Source organism: Prunus dulcis, chromosome 6, assembly GCF_902201215.1.
Source record: "Prunus dulcis chromosome 6, ALMONDv2, whole genome shotgun sequence".
Classification (NCBI taxonomy): domain Eukaryota; kingdom Viridiplantae; phylum Streptophyta; class Magnoliopsida; order Rosales; family Rosaceae; genus Prunus; species Prunus dulcis.
In genome coordinates, this window is record NC_047655.1 from 6,289,242 (window position 1) to 6,309,715 (window position 20,474).

At 36.3% G+C, this 20,474-nt stretch overlaps 1 protein-coding gene across 4 annotated transcripts; it reads left to right on the top strand.

The window, feature by feature from the left end:
• Nucleotides 1-5,925: 5,925 nt before the first annotated feature.
• Nucleotides 5,926-9,568, top strand: LOC117630106 (DNA repair protein RAD51 homolog 2). 4 transcript variants are annotated; one of them, XM_034362847.1, is made up of 13 exons: nucleotides 5,926-6,056; nucleotides 6,147-6,260; nucleotides 6,368-6,520; nucleotides 6,619-6,722; nucleotides 6,838-6,901; nucleotides 6,995-7,050; nucleotides 7,251-7,331; nucleotides 7,572-7,622; nucleotides 7,800-7,859; nucleotides 7,953-8,044; nucleotides 8,115-8,234; nucleotides 8,721-8,864; nucleotides 9,146-9,568. In XM_034362847.1, exons 1-13 carry the CDS (start codon nucleotides 5,973-5,975, stop codon nucleotides 9,187-9,189), a joined length of 1,167 nt encoding a protein of 388 aa, XP_034218738.1. In that variant the 5' UTR covers nucleotides 5,926-5,972; the 3' UTR covers nucleotides 9,190-9,568. The 4 variants fall into 4 exon arrangements, with proteins under 4 accessions (XP_034218738.1, XP_034218739.1, XP_034218741.1 ...); XM_034362848.1 differs by lacking the exon at nucleotides 7,572-7,622; XM_034362850.1 differs by lacking the exon at nucleotides 6,147-6,260 and having other exon boundaries at nucleotides 5,992-6,056; nucleotides 6,354-6,520.
• Nucleotides 9,569-20,474: the final 10,906 nt, after the last annotated feature.

Below are 20,474 nucleotides of genomic sequence, written 5' to 3' on the forward strand. Positions count from 1 at the left end.
CTCCCCCTCTCATGCTCCTCCAACTTCCCACTTCTTCAATTGCTTTAGTTTTGTGATCTAAAACTCTGTTTAAGAGGCAGAGAGACTCTGCTTCGTCTCTGTTTCTCAACAGAGTTCTGACTTCCCCTTTTCATAAATCATTGTTCATATTTTCTCGTTTCATCTCTCTCCTATTTCTCCTTTAAATTTTCTGGTTTTTCTCTCAAATGTTTTAAAATCTCCTCTCCTTATCCTCTTATTTCTGTGATCCAACTTCCTTCTCCACTTCCCTTACTCTGTTCTGCCGCCATGGCAAGCACTTCCTCTACGCCCCAAGAGAAGAAAAACACCAACCTTCCTCCCAAGAGAGGCCAGATCAAGGTTCAGATTTTTGAAAACTTGGTCAAAGCAGTGGCCTCCTCCATGACCTCCAAACCTGGAGCTCAGGGCAGAAACAGAGGTGAAGAAGGTGGCGGAGGAGGCTCTGCCTCTCAAACCCCACCACCAAGTGCCTACAACTCTGATGCCAATTCTGATTTCTGATACACATGATCACATGGTTAGATACTGGATTTCTCTGCTTCTTACTTTGAAGGCATTTCCTTTCCTGCTTATCTAAGAAGCTATGGAATTATAGTGTTTTATTCGAGATCAAAGCTTCTGCTTTGTTGTTCAATAGATGTCTAGACTACAAATAGACAGTATTTTCCTTTGGGTTTTTGATGTAGAATTCAAACATGGGTCATGTGATAATTATATTTCCTGCACAACTCATATTTTTTTTAGGGTTTTGCAGGACCATTACCCATCTAAGCTAAGCTTATCTTGTATTTTGATGTCTTATAGTTTGGTCTTGCTATAGTCAGTTTCATGTCTTGTGGGGGAAAACAAAAACAAAAAAAAGGACCTGTTTCCAGTGTTGTTTCTGCTAGTTTTAGAAAGAAGACATATATGGTATTTTGGCTTTGTATCTTGGATTGCTTCATGTGTAGTTGTTATATCATATAATGGTTATAAATTTTTATATTTTGTATACATTTGTGGTTACTGAATTTAATATTAGGATGTTTTGGTTTTGTATTGCTACAGTAATAATGGGAAAGCATATCCTAAAAGGGAAAAATAAATTATGTCGTACATCCATATTATAACACGTATACAAGATGTAACACGTGGATGTATTAGCGTAGTATCTATAATTTCTCCACACAAGACCCTAATTTCCAAGCATTCCAACAATTATTTCATTTTCTTACTGCAAGTTGCATATAACGATGTATTTAAAGAGAGACAAGCGAGGTTTTCTTTAAACTAAATTTCAAAATAGTATAATAGACTGGATCAGTGCACTTTAGAATGAATTTCAAGAGAATATGAATGCAGGGCCATCAAATTATGTTCATCAAAACCTTTTGTATGAATCAGAATCGAATAATTTCATAATGATAGTTGACTAGGGACAGTTGGAGATAGAGGGAGTTACATCAATGAAAGGTGAAGTTAGATTTCTAGCATTTTAATACACGAAAAGTATCAATTTGAAGTGGACCATGGAAGATGGCAGGGAAAAACGCGTGCGACTAAAAAACATTTTCTTTTTCGATGAAGTTGGAGTTGCAAATCACATCATCAAGTAATGGGAGCTTTTCATTTTAATTTTGTCTATAACGCTTCTTAATATATCTTTGTTTAACAGAAAACCCAAGAGCAAAGTAGGGACACAATGCTATGTTGCGTTTGAAATACTTCAATAATTGAGTCCTTCATTTACTAAACTAAATGGTTTTAGTTCGGTTTCTAGGGAGACAAATATATTCTTTTGCTCGTCTATATCGCTATCGAAATGGTGAATCTAAACTATTAGTCAAATTAATTTTGTATTAAAATTTGCAACATTATAACTAATTCTTTTACAACGTAAATTTGGTGAGAGAACATTACCTACTTACAGAAGTCTTTTATACAAATTAAACCAAACCAAGGACCATTTTCTTCTAGGTCTTGGGGGACCCAAAATTAAACCAGAGCACCGACAATAGGACCACTGCATTGGCATATTCCCCCAAAGCAATTCATCCTTGCTGGCTTACTTGGTTTGGTCAGTGTGGATCGAGATTGCAACTTGAGTCTTGACCAAGGACCTGGGACCCAATGGCTGTACAACATAACTAGTCATTTTAGGATCTCAAGCCGCCTCACAATGGATTGAGTGGTATCTTATATTTTTTTTTATATATATAAGGAGAATAAAGCAAAAAGATACATCCTTGTGGCTCCCACATCCGTGACATACTTATATTTGATTATTACTTCTTTTTCTTTTTGAATCTCAATAGTGTTTACGTGGTTAACTTATTCTCTAACAACTGAAAAGTTTGAGATTAAATAATTATATAACAGAATATCAAAATCTTATTTGCTTGCAAGTGATCGTAAGTTCAAGCTTGAGCTGCAAAAAGAGTTTATTTTATATTCGTTTTTCTCTTTTTATATGGACATGTATTCTTCATATACGAGTGTAAATTTGATATACATTGTTGATTTATTACGAGAGCTTGCAACTCTAACATAGCAAACTGGCATATTGATGGCAGATAGTGATTATGAAGGCAATTTAATGGAAAGCTAATCATACCCTATATTGTCAAACATGTGCAATGTTGACAAGTTATATGAGTCGACTTTGTGGGAAGGCCTAGGTATTAATAAGCAATTAATGCACGATAACACTGAGAAGCTCATCACTTATGTTTCATTGACTTGGGGTGAAAGTCTGCTCTGTGATGTTACATGTGGGACTTTTACATAGACAGTGTCCATGTTCGATGTACAATTATTTCAATGACCAAGACAACAGCAAGCAGAACATCCCAAGACCCTTTTTTTTTTTTTTTTTTTTGGGTATTGTTCACATCAAGGAATTTAAATTTGTAAAATCCCAATTTAAGAAAAAAGAAAAAGAAAAGTGACTTGGATATGAATGGAAGACTTGGAGACCAAGTAAGAGATCCGTTCTTATCCCCTGAATCTAAGGGTAAAATTGGCATTTTAGGGAAAATTTTGAAGGGTGTGTTTAGTCTATAAATAATACCTTCCCCCACCCCTCCCAGTTGTATCATTTGCCTTTGTTTCAAGAGGAAGAGGCTCTGCTTCTTCTCTGTTTCTCTACGAGTCTTGCTTGTTTCCCTTTTCCAAATCTCTGTTCAGATTTTTTCATTTCATCTCCTTCTCCTCATCTTTCTCTTAAAAATCTTTTGCTTCTCTCATAATCTCCTCTTCTTATTCTCCTCCTCCTCCTCCTCCTCTTCCATCTTCACTTCCCTTTACTCTGTTTTTTTTCTGCTCTGCAGCCATGGCAACCGCTTCTCCAGCACCCAAAGAGAAGAAAAACACAAGCTTTCCTCCAAGGAGGGGCCTCATCAAGCTTCAGATCTTTGAAAAATTGGTCAAAGTGGTGCTCAACAAGGCCTCCAAACCTGGAGCGCAGGGGAAAAACAGAGGAGAAGATGGTGGTGAAAGCTCTACCTCTCAAACCCCACCATCAAGTGCCTACAGCTCTGATGCAAATTGATAGGCATGATCAGATGGCTAGATGGGTCATCACCTACTTGGTGAATTGATGAGAAAATCACTGGATTTCTCTGATTCATACTATGAAGCATTTCCTATCCCCATATCTATGAAGCTATAGAATTTTGGTATTTTGAGTCAGGTCAAAGCCTCTGCTTTGTTTTTTCTGTAGATGGCTTGACTAGAAAGTATTGTTGTTTGGGTTTTAGATGTACAAATCAAGCATGGGTTATGTGATAATTATTTTTCCTGTAAAACTCATATTTTTGGAGAGTTTTGCAGGACCATAACCCATCGAAGCTTATCTTTTATTTCTGTGTCTTGCTTTAGTCAGTTCATGTCTTGTGAGGGAAAAGAAGGAAAAAAAAAGAACCACTTCCAGTGTTGTTTCTGAGAGTTTTAGAGAGGAGACATACTTGGAAGAGTTATTATTTCTGCATTTGAAGTGTATTTTGGGTCTGTATCTTTGGTTGCTTTGTGTGGTGTTGTTATATGATATGGTGGTTATAAATATTATGTTATGCACTACGCATTTTGTTGTTACTGAACCGAGCACTGTTGAAATTAGCATCTTTTGGTTTTTTTTATCTTTGATTGTTATTTTTTATTTATTTTATATAAGCGATATTATAGGAGGGGAACTCCAGTTCGAGCGCATAGATAAAATTCTTAACCACTTAAATTACAAATTCTTTTGCTTTTTTATTTTTTTGTTAATTGGCTAACTTAAGTGTTGACTGTAGTGTTGAGAATTGACTTTATCATAATACGATAACATGGGTTTTTACCATAAATACAAAAATATGGGCTGTCATGCGAGAAATTTATGTTGTTTCCTCCCTAAACTTTTCAAGTAGGTCAATTTTCTCCATCCAGCTACAATCCAGCAAGGTTGAAATACAAATTCTTCGCATTTCTAGAATAAAATTATATTTTGGGACCGTCCATACTGTACTGAAAATAGCATTATCTTTGATCCAGAGAGAGGAGGGAGACCTGAAGAAATCAACCCAAATTCCAAGTTATGGAAAACTCCAAAAAAGACGTTGGAGTTTTGACATGTCTTAGTTGGTCAAGGATGTTCAGATTAGGTTTATATCGTATTCAAGGTATTAGTCTAATGGATATTTCTACAAACATGGAATATAAAAAAAATAAAATTCTTCATTCCAGTTGATGAAGAAACATGAATTAAATCTTAAAGAGAGATGAAAATTAGTGGTTACACAAAGATTGGCACAAACAGAGGAGCATTATTGTTTGCTATGTACAAATTACAGTACGTAAACTGCTAAGTCATAGATAGCCGAGAGGATGCTTCCTTGCAAATTCGTACAAGTAAACTGTGGCATACAAATGTGGCTGCGGAGGGTGGGCAACTTCTAGAAGAAGAATAAAGTATAATTCTTTTATGGCACGTTTTATGGAAAGAGAAATGTAGTTAGATTAGAAGTTGGTTGGTAAGTATTAGACCATCTATATGTGAGTTAAATAGATATTTAAGATTAGTCTCATTTTAAAGATTGAATTGGCAAGGAACTTGTAATTCAAGTGTTTAAGAGCATGTATTTACCCCTCCCTATATTGCTATATAAAAATAAAAAATAAAAATCGGATTGAAATCTTTCTAATGGGTTATTGGAAAAAGATAATGGAGTCGTAATAAATTAGTAAGAGGGGTCAGTCTCCAAATAATGCGTCAATCTGTCATTTTTTTTTCAATTTAAGTTCATCCTATTCCTTATTTAATTTTAAGACGTTAGACTCTAATATATACTATTTGGTGAATATGCTTGCGGAAAAAGTTGTTGCCTCTAATAGCATTCCAAACATGAGCAATTTTGCTCACCGCATTCAAGTGCACCATCCATTTTTATTTAGTACACCATTACCTCATTACCTATCATATGGCACGAATTACACATATTAAATATAGGAGTTCATGCTTAATCATAATGTAATATGTAACACATGTTGAGTGATACGGTAACTATGCAAAATGGTTAAAGCGGTGCACAAAACTGAAGTGGGTGTAGGAAATATGTGTGTAATTGTTGTTTTATAAATCTCAATCTTCCTTACAAATAATAAAGGCACCAAATCCGAAGTTTCTAATGAGAAAAACACCATGAATACAGTATTATTAGTTATTAGTATTTATCTTTTTCACCACGTGATCTAGTCACGTAACGTGACAAAAGAAGTCCAGTTCCATGTTTCGGACCCTATTGGATTGTAAACATTCCTCACTTAATGGAAATTGAGCTGGATTTGGGCCTTAATATTGGACCAGAAGAATAGCCCACTGGGCCTATTTAACATGGTCCAAACTAAAACGACAAAATCGGCGCTTTGGGGCTTCACATTTGGCGGGAAAGCACACGGAAGACGAAGGAAAAGCTTCTGCACTTCTCAGAGTGAAAATGGCGAACAAGCTCATCAACCAGATGGGCCTCCCCAAATCCATCGCTAACGTTTTCGCAGCTCGTAACATCACCACCGCCAAGGTAACATTTTATTGTGTTTTTTTTAATAAAAAAATTAGTTCCTAAATTGTCTTCTTTTTTTTTTTTTGTTAAACGCGAATTGGTTTTCAGGAAGCTTTGTCTTTAACCGAATTCGAGTTAATGGAGGTGTTAGATGTGAGTTTAGCAGATGTCACGTCTGCAATAGCTCGTATCAGCGAAATTACATGTCCACCCTATCAAACTGTGATCATCAAAACCCTAATTTTCCTTTTCAATTTTTAGAAATTTTTTAATTTTTATTTAATTGGGTGTGTTTCTGATATGCTGTGGCTTTAGCTGTGTTTGATTAGGCGTTAACTCTAATGGAGCAAAGGGTTCAGAAGGAGCACATGGGTGGCCACCTCCCCACCCGCCTCAAAGGACTAGACAATGCCTTATGTGGTGGGATTCCATTTGGGGTTTTAACTGAGCTGGTTGGTCCTGCTGGCATTGGCAAAACTCAGGTATAATTTTTGTTCTTTCACCCATCTGATCATCATCTGTCAATCATTTCTATTTGTATGTCTCTTTGCATCTGTTTGAATGAATATTTCGATTGCAGCTTTGCCTGAAGCTCGCATTGTTGGCCTCGTTGCCGACGGCTTATGGAGGTTTAGGTGGTCGTGTAATATACATTGATGTAGAATCTAAATTCAGTTCAAAAAGGTAATTAAAGCGTTTTATAACATTAATTATCAGCTATTTTGTGATAAAATTTTGCCTACTGTGTTCATCAAAGAAACGGGAGATGTTTAAGTTTTCTGATTTGTTACTCGCTTAGGATGATAGAAATGGGATCGAAGAGTTTTCCAGATATGTTTCACACGAAAGGAATGGCCCAAGAGGTAATGTAGATTGAAAGTTATTACTGTCTCTCGAACAAGTTTTAATGAGAATCATGTTTACTTAATGACAGTTTTCTTCTGTTTGCATTTCAGATGGCAGGTAGGATCCTTGTTTTGCAGCCGGCATCACTTTCTGAATTCACTGAGAGGTATTGGTCAAATTAAAATTTCATTTTCCCTATCTTTAGTAAGTTTGTTAGTCCTGGCATGGAGGGAACTTGGAGGTACCCAAGCATTGGGAAAAAGTGCTTTGGACTTCTGAGATACAGCTAAATGCATAAGCATGAGTTGTGCGGATAATGCCTACTTGTTAAGAGGTTTACATGAGTTAAAAGTCAATTTGTTCCAGTTTGCAACAACTCAAGATTTCACTCCTTCAAAACCAAGTGAAGTTGCTAATCATCGATAGCATGGCTGCTCTTATTTCGGGGTAAGTTCAGATTTCTCTGTTATGCTTGTTACCTGTTCTGGATATCCAGAGTCTGATCAAGTTGTGGTCCTATATAATTAGAATTAGGCCATATCATATCATTTACATATATAACCTTGTTTTAGGATAAGAAATATTACTTGTGATACTAAACTCTGATGTGCTAGAAGGGCCATATATGAGTAGAATTAGCTTTCTGAATAATCAAATATGTTTCCTTACTTTATTAACTGTTTATAGGATTATTGGAGAACCCATTCATTCCTCAACATGTTTGACATCCCTGTCTAGGTACTGGGCATGGGATAAGATTGGTGTATATTGTCATATCTCTGTTTAGTTCAGCTATATGAATCCTTTTATTTCATTATTTTGTGTACTTAGACATGTCTTCCCATAGAATGATCATATTTAGTGATTATCCAGTTTTCTTCCAGTTGTCAAGAAATGCTGATATATTTTTTCCAGGGAATATGGACAGGGACCTGCCAGGCAGCATTTATTGGGTTGGCATATTTCCTTTATTAAGTGAGAATCCTAGACATTTGAAACTTTATTGGTGTTGGTGGTTGTATCTTTCTGATGGTAATAAAGCTCCTTTTCTCTCTTTAACATATTCAGGTCGCTTGCTGAATTTTCACGAATCCCTGTTGTTGTTACAAACCAAGTGAGGTCTCAAACTCGTGATGAAGCCTGCCAGTATTCTTTTCAAGGTAGGACAGTATTGTCAGATTGTGATATCCTCCGTATGGGTTATGAATGCAATATATTTTCTTTGTGCAGGGCAGAGCAGGGAAAAAGCAGTGGAGGATCATACAGGATATGATTCTCATCTTGTTGCTGCTTTGGGGATTCACTGGGCTCATGCTGTGACCATACGTCTAGTGCTGGATTCTAAATCTGGTTTGCCCAATATACGCTTTAGCTTGAAAATTATTAAACTGTCATGAAGCAGACTCTTGCTGCTTAGTTATTCATATGAGGTATCTTTGCAGATCTAATTGTATGGATATGTTTCTTTCAGAATACGTGCAACTCTATTTATTAGGTTTGTCAATATGTATGAGTCTGTGTGCCCTATATTCTCTTCAATGCCTCTGTGTGCCCTATATTCTCTTCAATGCCTTCCAGAAGCTATCAGAAGATTAACAGCAATAATTAATCCCTTTTTTCATTTTGATTGATTTGTTTAGCAAAATTGATGTGGATATCTTTTTAAAACCGATGATTTTACTGTATATAATTAGAATTGAATGGTCATAACAGTTTATGGTTCCAGAGATGGAGAAAATTTGACCTTTTACTGAGATGATGACAATGATGACAATACGTGGAATCCAAAACTGTTTTCCCCTATTACTGATCCCACACTTTCGTTTTTTCTTGTAGGGAAGAGGTTCATCAAGCTGGCAAAGTCGCCCATATCACCACCTCTGGCCTTCCCTTATAACATAACATCATCTGGAATCACATTGCTTAATGATGATGGAATAGAACTGACAGGACCAGAGATAAACTCAATTCATTGTCAAGGTTTGTCACTGAGACTCTTGTTGAGTGAATCTGGAAATCCAAATTAAGTCAAAATTTATCAATGATGGAGTACTTGGTGGCTAGTACCTATCATTTAACTAATTTTTTGTTCATGTGATATCCCGCTGAAAAAACCTCTTAGTCAATCATAGTCATGGTAGTGCTCTCCACTTCTCACTTCATTTGTTTTAGAAAATATTTAGGCTCAAGCTTGTTTAGGAGTTTGCCTTCTTTCCTTTTAGAGTGAATAATAATCTCACGTTGTAATGACAAAAATGCAGGACACAGTGACATAATTAATTTTGATGGGGAAAGATTTCAGTGATCAATCAGAAGGAAAGCTGCACAAATTTGCAGGCATGTGCAAGAAATTTAAATGTCATGGCATTAGTGATTGTTTTGGATTCTGTCACCTTGTATATAGTAAGATAGAAATTCCTGAGTTAGATTTATAACCTTATAATCAGCATGGCTTCCCCACGCACAAAGCTAACCGTGAAGGAAAGATAAACCAAGATTTAGAACTTGCCGATGGCCCTTTTTGTTTTATCTTATACTTTTGTATCCTTCAAGCTTCTTTCATGAACAGGGTTTAAAATTAGGCTGATGAGAATGTTGGTTGGCTTGTTCTTGTGTATTGGCCTGTACATAACAAAGGCTCTGATGATCTAAATGCTTTCTAGTAATTCAAGTTTGTTGTTCCATTATGTACTCTTTAATATGGTTTGACCAAATTGGATGAAATATTTTGAGCTTATCACATGACTCAAATAATCAAAACAGTTTATGATGCTAAATTAATTAATATTTTTACCTTGACACTCATATCATATGCTTATCACAATTGTATGATAATTTAAGAAGGAAAAGGAAGAGGCCAAAGAAAGGCTTGGGAACAATATTCTTATGGATCAGAATCCAATTATAGGTTGGTTTTCTAGCAAATACTAGGGACATGGTACCATCAATTTGTGTTGGAAGTTGTTTATTGGTGAAAATTGGAGCTCCCTTTAAAAGTAAGACAGTTATCTTCATCCCAGAAAAAGAAAGTAGGAGACTTGTAACTTCAGATGAGACCCAACGGCATGCAATAGACTCTGGAATCATGTGGCCCTGCTGTTGGAAAAAGTTAGGGAGATGCTAGAAATTGCCCTTCTGTTTGTGCCCATAAAGTGTTTGACGAAATGCCTCAAAGAAACTTCAGTGGAGAGAGCTTTTTTGACTATAAATATTGTGAGAACATTATTGCGTAATAAAACACTGCCACGTATATGTTTCTTAACTTTTTAACAACGTGGGACAATACTCTTAACAGTAACTAGTATGGTGCATGATGTCATTTAGAAAACACATAACCTCCTTTACCACATTTACCCTTAATACCTGAATGCAAAAGATGCAGTTGCCATACTCAATGATCCTAAAAAGGACATGAAATTAAGAAGTATTGGAAGAAGTAAACCTTTTCTTGCCTCAAAAGATGCAGTTAAAACCTCTCTCAAAAAAAAAGAAAAAAAAAAAAAAAGCAATTAAAACTTTGACGTATGCTAATATTTGGGCAAACCTTGACCTAAAAGTTAATAGTATTTTATAGTAATAATAAATAAATACTTTTTTTTGGACAAAAAATAAATAATTAATTAGAACCCCATTACATGGGCTATCTCTGTCTCTCTCTCCTCCACATCATTGTCATCCCAAACCCTATTACCACTACGACAGTGTTTGATTATTATTAATATTTTTTTCAATTAGTTGATTTTTTTAAGAGATATTTAGTCAAATACCCATTCTTAACACTAAAACTATAAATAAACCCTATACTATTTAATTTCTATAAACATACCCCAAAAAAACCCAAAAAATAATAGCTGGCCCTATTGAATTTAATTTTAATTATTAAATTACTTTGATACCCCATTGAGTGTTTTGGGCTGTTTTATGAGGTTTTTGTGTTGGGTTTGTTTTAAGAAATCAATGGCAGTTTTGTAATTTAAAAGAAGTTAAAAGCCTTATTGTTATGTTGTAAATGGGTTTTGGGTGTGTTTCTAAAGTCCATTTCATATAGAGTTTTTTTATAATTTAGGCTCCAATATTGGGTATTATAGTGAATCTCCCTTTTTTTAATTTGCAGAAATAGAGAGAGGATGGGTAGCTTGGGGCCCTGAGTTGGGATGAATCTGGGCAGTCGGGGCTAGGGATTGGGGTCGAGAACGGTGTGGCTTGGGGCTGATAGTTTTTTATTATTATTTATTGTAAATTTTTTTTTAGTTAAAATTGATTTTGAAGTTTCTTATGTGGAGGTGGATATCAATTGCCGCGTCACCCATTCAATTGATAGATAATAATTTATGTGTATGAAATTACAAATACATCTTTGCCACATCATCAAAATTAAAAGATTTTTAGATGAAGTTGACATGAAAAGGTAAAGTGGGTTACCAAATCTCGGTCAAAGATGAAACTGGGTCATTTTGAGTTTGAGAGAGCAAAGTGAGATTTGACCAAAGTTTTTTAGATGAAGTTGACAGGAAAATGTAAAGTGGGTTACCAAATCTCGATCGAGGATGAAACTGGATCATTTTGAGTTTGAGAGAGCAAAGTCAGATTTGACCAAAATTTGAAGGATATGGTGCAATTAGAAGGGACCCGAAAGCGGATGGTTCAATTCTAAAGCCATGGAGGAGGCTGTGAAAATACCTGTAGGATGACTAAAAATGACAGGACCCGACCCAATTTTCCGCTTTGGAATTCGAGCCAAGTCCTGTGCGTGTCCGACACCTGGCGAATGTCGGGCACAAAAGACCTTTTTACCGTTCTTGTTTCAAATTCTCTTTAAAATGCCCTTAGACTTCTGCCGAAATTTCGGCAGAGTCTCCCCTGTATTTTGACCAATCCCAAAATTTTCCACCTGCTAAACAATCAGTAAATCCATCCCAACAGCCAGAACATCTCAAGTAACAGATTTCATCTCCAGTTTTCCACTAATACTAGATATCAGAGCATACTTTAAAGTTTTCAAGTTTTCAAAGATTTTCTACAAACTCTACCTTGGTGCGGAAGCTATAATTGGTCCGGTGGTGGATCCCGCGTACTTCTACAGCCTGGGGACGAAAACAGTTTGAAGATGTGAGTGGACCGAACATAAGAATTCTTGAAAACAGTTTAACAATCATAATAACCCCCACTATAAAAATTGTTAAATAAACTGAATACGTACATTCCATTTAAAGCCTTCTAAACTCAAGCATTCTATGTAAATCATATTCAAGCTCAATAAATTTTATTCACAAGCACTGAAATCAAAGCTTGTATAAAACACTGAAACCAAACTTGTATAAAAGTACTGTACTCAAACCTTGTATAACTGAACAAAACTATATAAATGTATCAATGCCTGAAAAAATCAGAGAAGCTAGTATAAAATAGCTGAAAGTCATAACTGTATAAAAGAGCTTAAAATTCTTTAAAATTACCACCTAATTGTACCCCTGTCTTATCCGTCAATTCCCTGGCAGGTCTCGGGCGTCACGCAGGCTACCCGAGCCGCAAACTGGCAAAATCAAGGGACTATGATCAGCCTGTCCCGCCGGCAGATTCCTCGATGACACCAAGTCAACTCGAGTCGCTCTGGCAGGATGCGGGGGACCGTAGTCAGCCTGATCCGCAATCCTGGCAGGTCTCGGGGACATAAAGTCAGCCGAGCCGCAATCCTGGCAGGTCGCGGGACACCAAGTCTGCCGAGCCGCAAATCCTGGCACTCACGGTCCGAGCGTCCCCGAAACTCGTGAGGCAAAGTCAAGTGCACTGACATAAAATGAAATCGGACTGGATGTCCGTAGACATCGGTCCAACTCTGGGTAATCACCAAAAATAAATGGGTACGAGGTGGTTTTAAAATAAATTCCTTAGAAAAAATATGAATAATAACTGAAATCTCAAGTTGTGCTGCTATTTCTTCTGTCATAAGCCTCAAAATCTGTTTTCTATAACTCTTAAGCATGTAAAAGGAAGCAGCACACAACTTATAGAACTATTTCTGTATTAATCATGCTCGGAAACACAATAAAGCTTACTCAAGATCAAATAAGGAATTTAGTCAAATAAACTCGTTTATAAAAACTCTTTTATATAAAATCAATGTAAAATCACTTATAAAATCTTATTTATGGAAAACCTCTATATAACTCATTTATATAAAATATTTCATGAAAGAAAGTCCACTCACAGATGGTCCGAGCTACTTCGACCCTTCGAAGGTCTCTTTTGCAATCCTGTCGGGCTCCTGGTGCCTGATTATCCATAAAAATTAAATTAATAGACTGCTGACTAAAAAGAATTTCAACTAAACCCCCTGCCCCCGGTTCCTAGAAATACGTGCATCTCCTTCCAAGTTACTCTTATGCCCTCGTTAGCCCTTTCAGACACTTGGACCAGTTTTGGGAAGGTCCGACGCTCAACTAAATGATAAACTGCATGATCGGCCGACCCGGGACCCCGTGGGTCTACGATCTCTGATGGCCAATCTGGGCTTCCCAGAAAGTTCCTTACAGCGAGGGAACCGTGTTCTGCGAATTGGGTCTGAAATGAACGGTCGGATTAGCTAAAATTGCGTTATCGCTTAAAATCCAAACCCTAGCCCCAGGGTTCGCGATTCCGGAGTATCCGGGACTCCGTTTCGTAATCCGTCGAATCCTACACGATCATGACATCTTGTAGACCGACATATCCAAAATTCAGTACGATCCGAATATTTAACGACACTGCACCCACGGATCGCGCGATATGGAAAATCTGTTCGGGGCTCAAACGGACTCCGAATCGAGATCCGCGAAATCCCACACGCTCGTGACGATACAGGGTTACAAAACTGCACAGAATTACATCACTACCCTCGCCCACGCGCTCCAGCGCGCGCGGGCAGCTTTGGGTGTCCAAAGCGATTTCGGGTGGCCGAAAAATCTCGAAATTAAGACTCCAAACTCCTACCCTAGGTAAAACACCCTATTTGGAGTCACTTTTGTTCTTGGACAACCCCCAAAAAGTGACCATAAATAGTAGTTTCGAGCGGCCGAAGTTCCGGCCAGATTTCAAGTCGAAAATCGAACCCCTTAGAGCTAAAATCGATCGAAACCCATATACCCATCAGCTAGAACACGAAAAATAGCTGAGAAACCATACCTTACTCGATTGATTTGGTGGTCGGAAGTGAGAGAACGAGCTCCCAAAAATTTTCAAAAAAACTGTTGGAACCAGCCTGTTTCGTGGCAGTTTTCGGCTACTACAGTAGCGGATGGAGGCTGAGGAGGGGCAGGGCTGATAGAGGGAAGTGAGGTGGTTCGTTTGGGACCGGTATTGCCTGAAACGGTGGCCTGAGTTGGGGGAAATCGCTGTCTGAAGTTGGCTGGTCGAGATGGTTCGAGAGAGAAGAAAGCTGGGTTTATAAAACTGAACTTCGAAATATTTACGGTTCTGCCACTGAGACTCTTTTGACCATAACTCATTCGTTACAACTCCGATTCGGGTCTACTCCGTGTCTACGGACTCGTTTCGCCGTGCTCTACGCAACGGCTTAATCAGAATTACCAAATTATTTCCCGATCAAAAAGTCAACTTTTTTCCTATTAAATAATGCGAGGGTAAAATTGTGTTTTTGCTAAAAGATATTTTCCTTACTTTTTTAGATATTTTCTTTCTTTTTAGATATTTTGTTTTGGGTTCTTACAAAAAATGCCTAGAGGAGGGTGAATCGGCCAATTTAAGATTATAATCAAATAAGTAAAAATAAACTTCGGTAGCAGGATTGATATGGCTTATCAATCCTGAAACGTGTTGAGCAAAAAATAAAAGAACACGCAGAGAATTATTTTACGTGGTAAAACCCTACCTCTGGGGAAAATCCACGGGACTCCTCAGTCCAACACAAATCCACTATAGAACGATGATTACAAGAAGTGCTCACACACTTATCCTAGACACATTCTAGATAATGTTTACCGACTTCTTCGTAACTCAACTTCTGTCATGGGATGATCTTCGACACTCCTTATGTTGAACGCAATACTGGCCACAATTGCTTTAAGCTCGCCGGAGGAAAACCGCCACCACGGTCTTGGTGCCCTCAACCGTATGAGTCACCGACATGCATATGAATGCAATATGAATTATTAAAGTGTTTGATAAATCACCAAGTAAACATAGAACACTTGATGATTTATCTCAAATATATGCACAGCAGCTTTTGCTTAAGAATTCTATATGCTCAACCCAAATATCAAAAACTGTCCCGAACCTAAGAGATGCACACAATGATTTATACCAAACTTATTCTCCACAATCCACGTGAAGACCCACAACCACAACTCAATATCTTGCCATGCATTCAATTTGATAGTCATAGAATCCTATATGGTTTCGTCATATTCTCAATTGCACTCCAATCAATTGTTTATCCAATGAAACAATATATATCAAGATGCAAACACGAAACCAATAGGATATTAATTAAAACATCCTTTTCAAGTCCAAGATAATGAAAACATAATATTTTTTAATCTAAATCAAAATAGAGTTCAACTAGGAAAGTAATATTAAGAGATAAAATCTAATCCTATTAAAAATAGGGAGATTCACTATTATACCCAATATGGGGGCCCAAATTATAAAAATACCCTATATAAAATGGACATTAGAAACACACCCAAAGCCCATTTACAACATAACAAAAAAGCTTTTAACTTCTTATAAATTACAAAACTGCCATCAATTTCTTAAAACAAGCCCAACCCCAAAATCTCATAAAAATACCCAAAGCACTCAGTAGGGCATCAAAGTAATTTAATAATCAATATTAAATTTAATAAGGCTAGCTATCATTTTTTGGATTTTTTTTGGGTTTGTTTATAGGAATTCAATTGTGTAGGGTTTATTTATAATATTAGTGCTAGAAATGGGTATATCACTAAATATCTCTTAAAAATAAGATTAAGATAAAAATACTTTGAGTTAAAATAACTCCAATTAAAAATCCTATAATGAATGCATGATTATGTCATGAGTTACCTGAAATCAGTTTCTCATATCGGTCAAGTCATGCCTCGGAAGTATGGGATTGAACGAGTTGTGCCAAAACGTCCAATAACAATTCTTCACACACTAATTTTTCACCTATGCTAGAGTCTAGGAAATGACAATACAAATTTCATACTAACAATCTCCCCCTTTGGCATTTCCTAGACAAAACACCTATTACAACTCAAAAGAAATTGCATGGGACTTAACAAATGAAATCCTACTCTAAGTTCGAAGCTCTGAATCCCTGCAGATTATGAAACAACAAAAACCGTGAAGCATGTGGGAGAAGAAATGTAATCCAAAGCAAAATTACAACACAACTCCCCCTTAATTCCACAACACAATTTCTCCACCTTTTTATCATAATTTCACACAGTCATCTCTCCCCCTTTTTGTCAGGAAATCCAAAGGGTAAGGAAAGAACATAAAGGAGCTAATTTAAAGGCATAAAGAAATCACCAAGTGAATGCCCAAGAAATAGTAAGAAGTCAAAAGCGAAAAAGAAAGGGATAACAGTAGCATGCATTAAGATATGAGAAAAAAATTTATCACCAAAAAAAAAAAACCAAACATATGAGGGATAAACACTGTGTTTGAAAACAAATGATGTTTCGAATTTTTTGTTTTTTTGTTTTTGGTTTTATTTTATATTTTTTTTGGTTTATTTATTTTTTGAATAAATAAAAGATAAAGCTGCAAACAAATCTAAACAATAAAATAAAAACGTAAACAGCACTTAGAAAAGATAACAACACCACAAAGACATAGAATCACCAAATACTATGCTTAATGAGAACCCAAGACTCCTCCTTCATTCAAGCCAAAAAAAAATATGGAGTACATGCCAACACCATGCATAAGGATAGACAAGCAAGACCAATACCAATATCTCTCTAGAAGCATTTGAAGCAAAGCCTTTCAGGATCTAGGGCACATCAAATCACAAAGGTTTAATCAAACACAAGGATTATAAAATGGAGAATCAAAAATATTTGTAAGAAATAAAGTCCATCAAATGAGCGAATATTAAATCTCAATCTCGTGTTATGTGACCAAACTTACTTAATAACAAAGAAAAAAATCCAATCAAGAGCAAGCCAAGAACATAGAATAAACACATACAAAATGCATACAGAGGTCACCACTTTCATTTTTTTTTTTTTTTGAATTTTTTATTTTTATTTTTTATTTTTAATGCTAACTTTATTAAGCTTTCTACAAGACCCATGTAACGGGTGCTAAATCAATGTGCTCAAGTCAGTTGACTTTAAGACAATGGGTGTTAAAGCACCCCTAGGATGTACTAACCCGAGTCATGTAGGCTACAAAGAAGAACAAAGTGTATAAGATCAAAGCTTTTTGACGCGAACCTCGACGTTGGTTAGACAAGAGGCCCGGTTACTTGGCAAGGATCAAGCACTTATTTTACTTTTCTTTTAATTAAAGAGATGTTACAAAATTGTGAGCTCAGTAGCAAAAAGAATAATGCAAATCTAGTATCAAGACAAGGGCAAGATGAGGATTCATTCAAAATTATTAAACAAGATTAGAGTGCATGTGCTAAAGAGAGACATGAGATTTAATAAAAAGAGCATTTAATTGACTTTATAAAAAACAAAGACAGTTGATAGCCATTCACAAAAACCCAATATTAAACTGCCCAAAGTGATCCAACGCCAAAAATCCAATCTAAGATCAGCAAAAACTTCCAGACGTCAGTAGGATTGATATTGCTTATCAATCCCTGCATGTGCTGAACAAAATACTTAGAATTTAATCCAAATTCAAAAACAGAGAAGATAATAGCTGGAGTCTTTTGGCATGCATACAAACAATTATTCAAAAGAACAAATACCTAAAGACTTTCTAAGAGTGTCAAATTGAAGATTATCCAAAGGTTTTGCAACAAGACATTTAAGATCCAAATTTTCTAAAGCAACGGGTTCATGCACAACATTAGTGGAGGCAAACATACAATTATGATTTTCCTTTTTCCTCCAAACTAACTTTGTCTTAGTTGATGGCAAACAATGAAAAGAAGATAGTTTGGATAAGCGGTTTACCTCATTCATAAGATTTGAAATCTTATGTTGGATACTTACTTTTCCACCCATGCCATGAGAATTTGAACGAACAAATTCATTTCGAAGCTTATTGCATCTTGGTCTTATGTGCCCACGAGTTCCACAAAAGTGACAGATTGGAATAAATTTCTTGACTTCATGAGGGGCAGAAGGTTCAATGAGTGAAGTGGATTTGACAAACTTTGTTTTAGACACAGCGGAAGACTTATTACTTGGTTGAAATCCCAAGCCTCGTTTGTCACCATCTCTTCGTCCCATGCTAATCATCTTGTCAATTTTTTCTGCACCAATGGTTAAAGAAACAATCCTTTCCTTTGAATTTTTAAGTTCAAGTTCAAGGGCTTTGTTGTCAGAAGTTAGAGAAGCAATTAATTTATTCTGATCAGTCAATGTTTTCTGCAAAAACATCAATTTTTCGTTCATACCTGCACTTACCTTTTCAGAATCTGCATCAGGGGATTGAAACTCGTTTGCAATCCTGCAATTTTCCAGCTTCAGCATAGCAACTTCTTTACAATCATCATCCTCATGTGATTCATCCAAGCTAACTGTGGTTATGAGTGCAACCGTCTTTTCATCATTCTCGCATTTCGATTCACTATCACTCCAAGTAATATGCATTGCCTTATTCTTGCTATCCTTTTGTTTCTTTAAGGTGTTGGCACATTCCGAAGATATGTGTCCATAGCCTTCACATTCAAAACATTGGACCTTTTCTCTTGGATTCTTTCGTTCATTTGACCTGCGAAATTTAGACCCACCATCAGTATAGTTAACAAACCTATTTTTAGAATTTATACCTTTTGAATCTCGACTCCTTGGATCCTGATTCTTGAGAAAGTTCATGAATCGTCTTGTGAGAATCGTTAATTCCTCATCACTGCAATCTTCATTTGAATTCCCATCATCTTCTTCATTCACAACCTTGAAAGCAACATTTTTGCTCTTTTTAGGAGCTAGATGTTTCATCTCATAGGTTTGCATGGACTTGAACAAGCATTCACAATTACATACAGTTTAGCATAAAATTCAGAAAAAGTTTCATTCTCGTCCATCATGAGTGTCTCAAACTGTAAAGTATGCATTTGAAGCTTGGCTCCCTTAACAGTATCTGTTCCTTCATGAGTAACCTGCAAAATATCCCAAGCTTACTTAGAAGTATCACAACCAGATATATATTCAAATTGATCTAAAGAGACAGCAGTAAATAAAGCATTTAACCCTTTTTGATTATTAGTGTTGTGTGACTTCTACAGTGGTCCACTCCTCTCTAGCTTTGAGGATTGTGGTTTCTTCATCTCCTTTTCCGATCTTCTTTGTGGGTTTAGGAAATCCATGAACCATTGTACTCCATACACGTTCATCTAAGGACCAAAGAAACGACTTCATTTTGGCCTTCCAAGCGCCATAGTTGTTGCCATCAAAATATGGTGGATGTGCAATTGAGCCCGAGACATGATCCATCCTAAGGTATGTTAGATCTTGCTGAGTATGTCTAGCAACCTGCTCTGATACCAATTGAAAATACCTGTAGGATGGCTAAAAATGCCTAGAGGATGGTGAATAGGCCAATTTAAGATTATAATCAAATAAGTAAAAATAACTTCGGTAGCAGGATTGATATGGCTTATCAATCCTGAAACGTGCTGAGCATAAAATAAAAGAACACGCAGAGAATTATTTTACGTGGTAAAACCCCACCTCTGGAGAAAATCCACATGACTCTTCAGTCCAACACAAATCCACTATAGAACGATGATTACAAGAAGTGCTCACACACTTATCCTAGACACATTCTAGATAATGTTTACCAACTTCTTCGTAACTCAATTTCTGTCACGGGATGATCTTCGACACTCCTTATGTTGAACGCAATACTGGCCACAATTGCTTCAAGCTCGCCGGAGGAAAACCGCCACCACGGTCTTGGTGCCCTCAACCGTATGAGTCACTGACATGCATATGAATGCAATATGAATTATTAAAGTGTTTGATAAATCACCAAGTAAATATAGAACACTTGATGATTTATCTCAAATATATGCACAGCAGCTTTTGCTTAAGAATTCTATATGCTCGGCCCAAATATCAAAAACTGTCCCGAACCTAAGAGATGCACACAATGATTTATACCAAACTTATTCTCCACAATCCACGTGAAGACCCACAACCACAACTCAATATCTTGCCATGCATTCAATTTGATAGTCATAGAATCCTATATGGTTTCGTCATATTCTCAATTGCATTCCAATCAATTGTTTATCCAATGAAACAATATATATATCAAGATGTAAACACGAAACCAAATAGGATATTAATTAAAACATCTTTTCCAAGTCGAAGATAATGAAAACATAATATTTTTTTAATCTAAATCAAAATAGAGTTCAACTAGGAAAGTAATATTAAGAGATAAAATCTAATCCTATTAAAAATAAGATTAAGATAA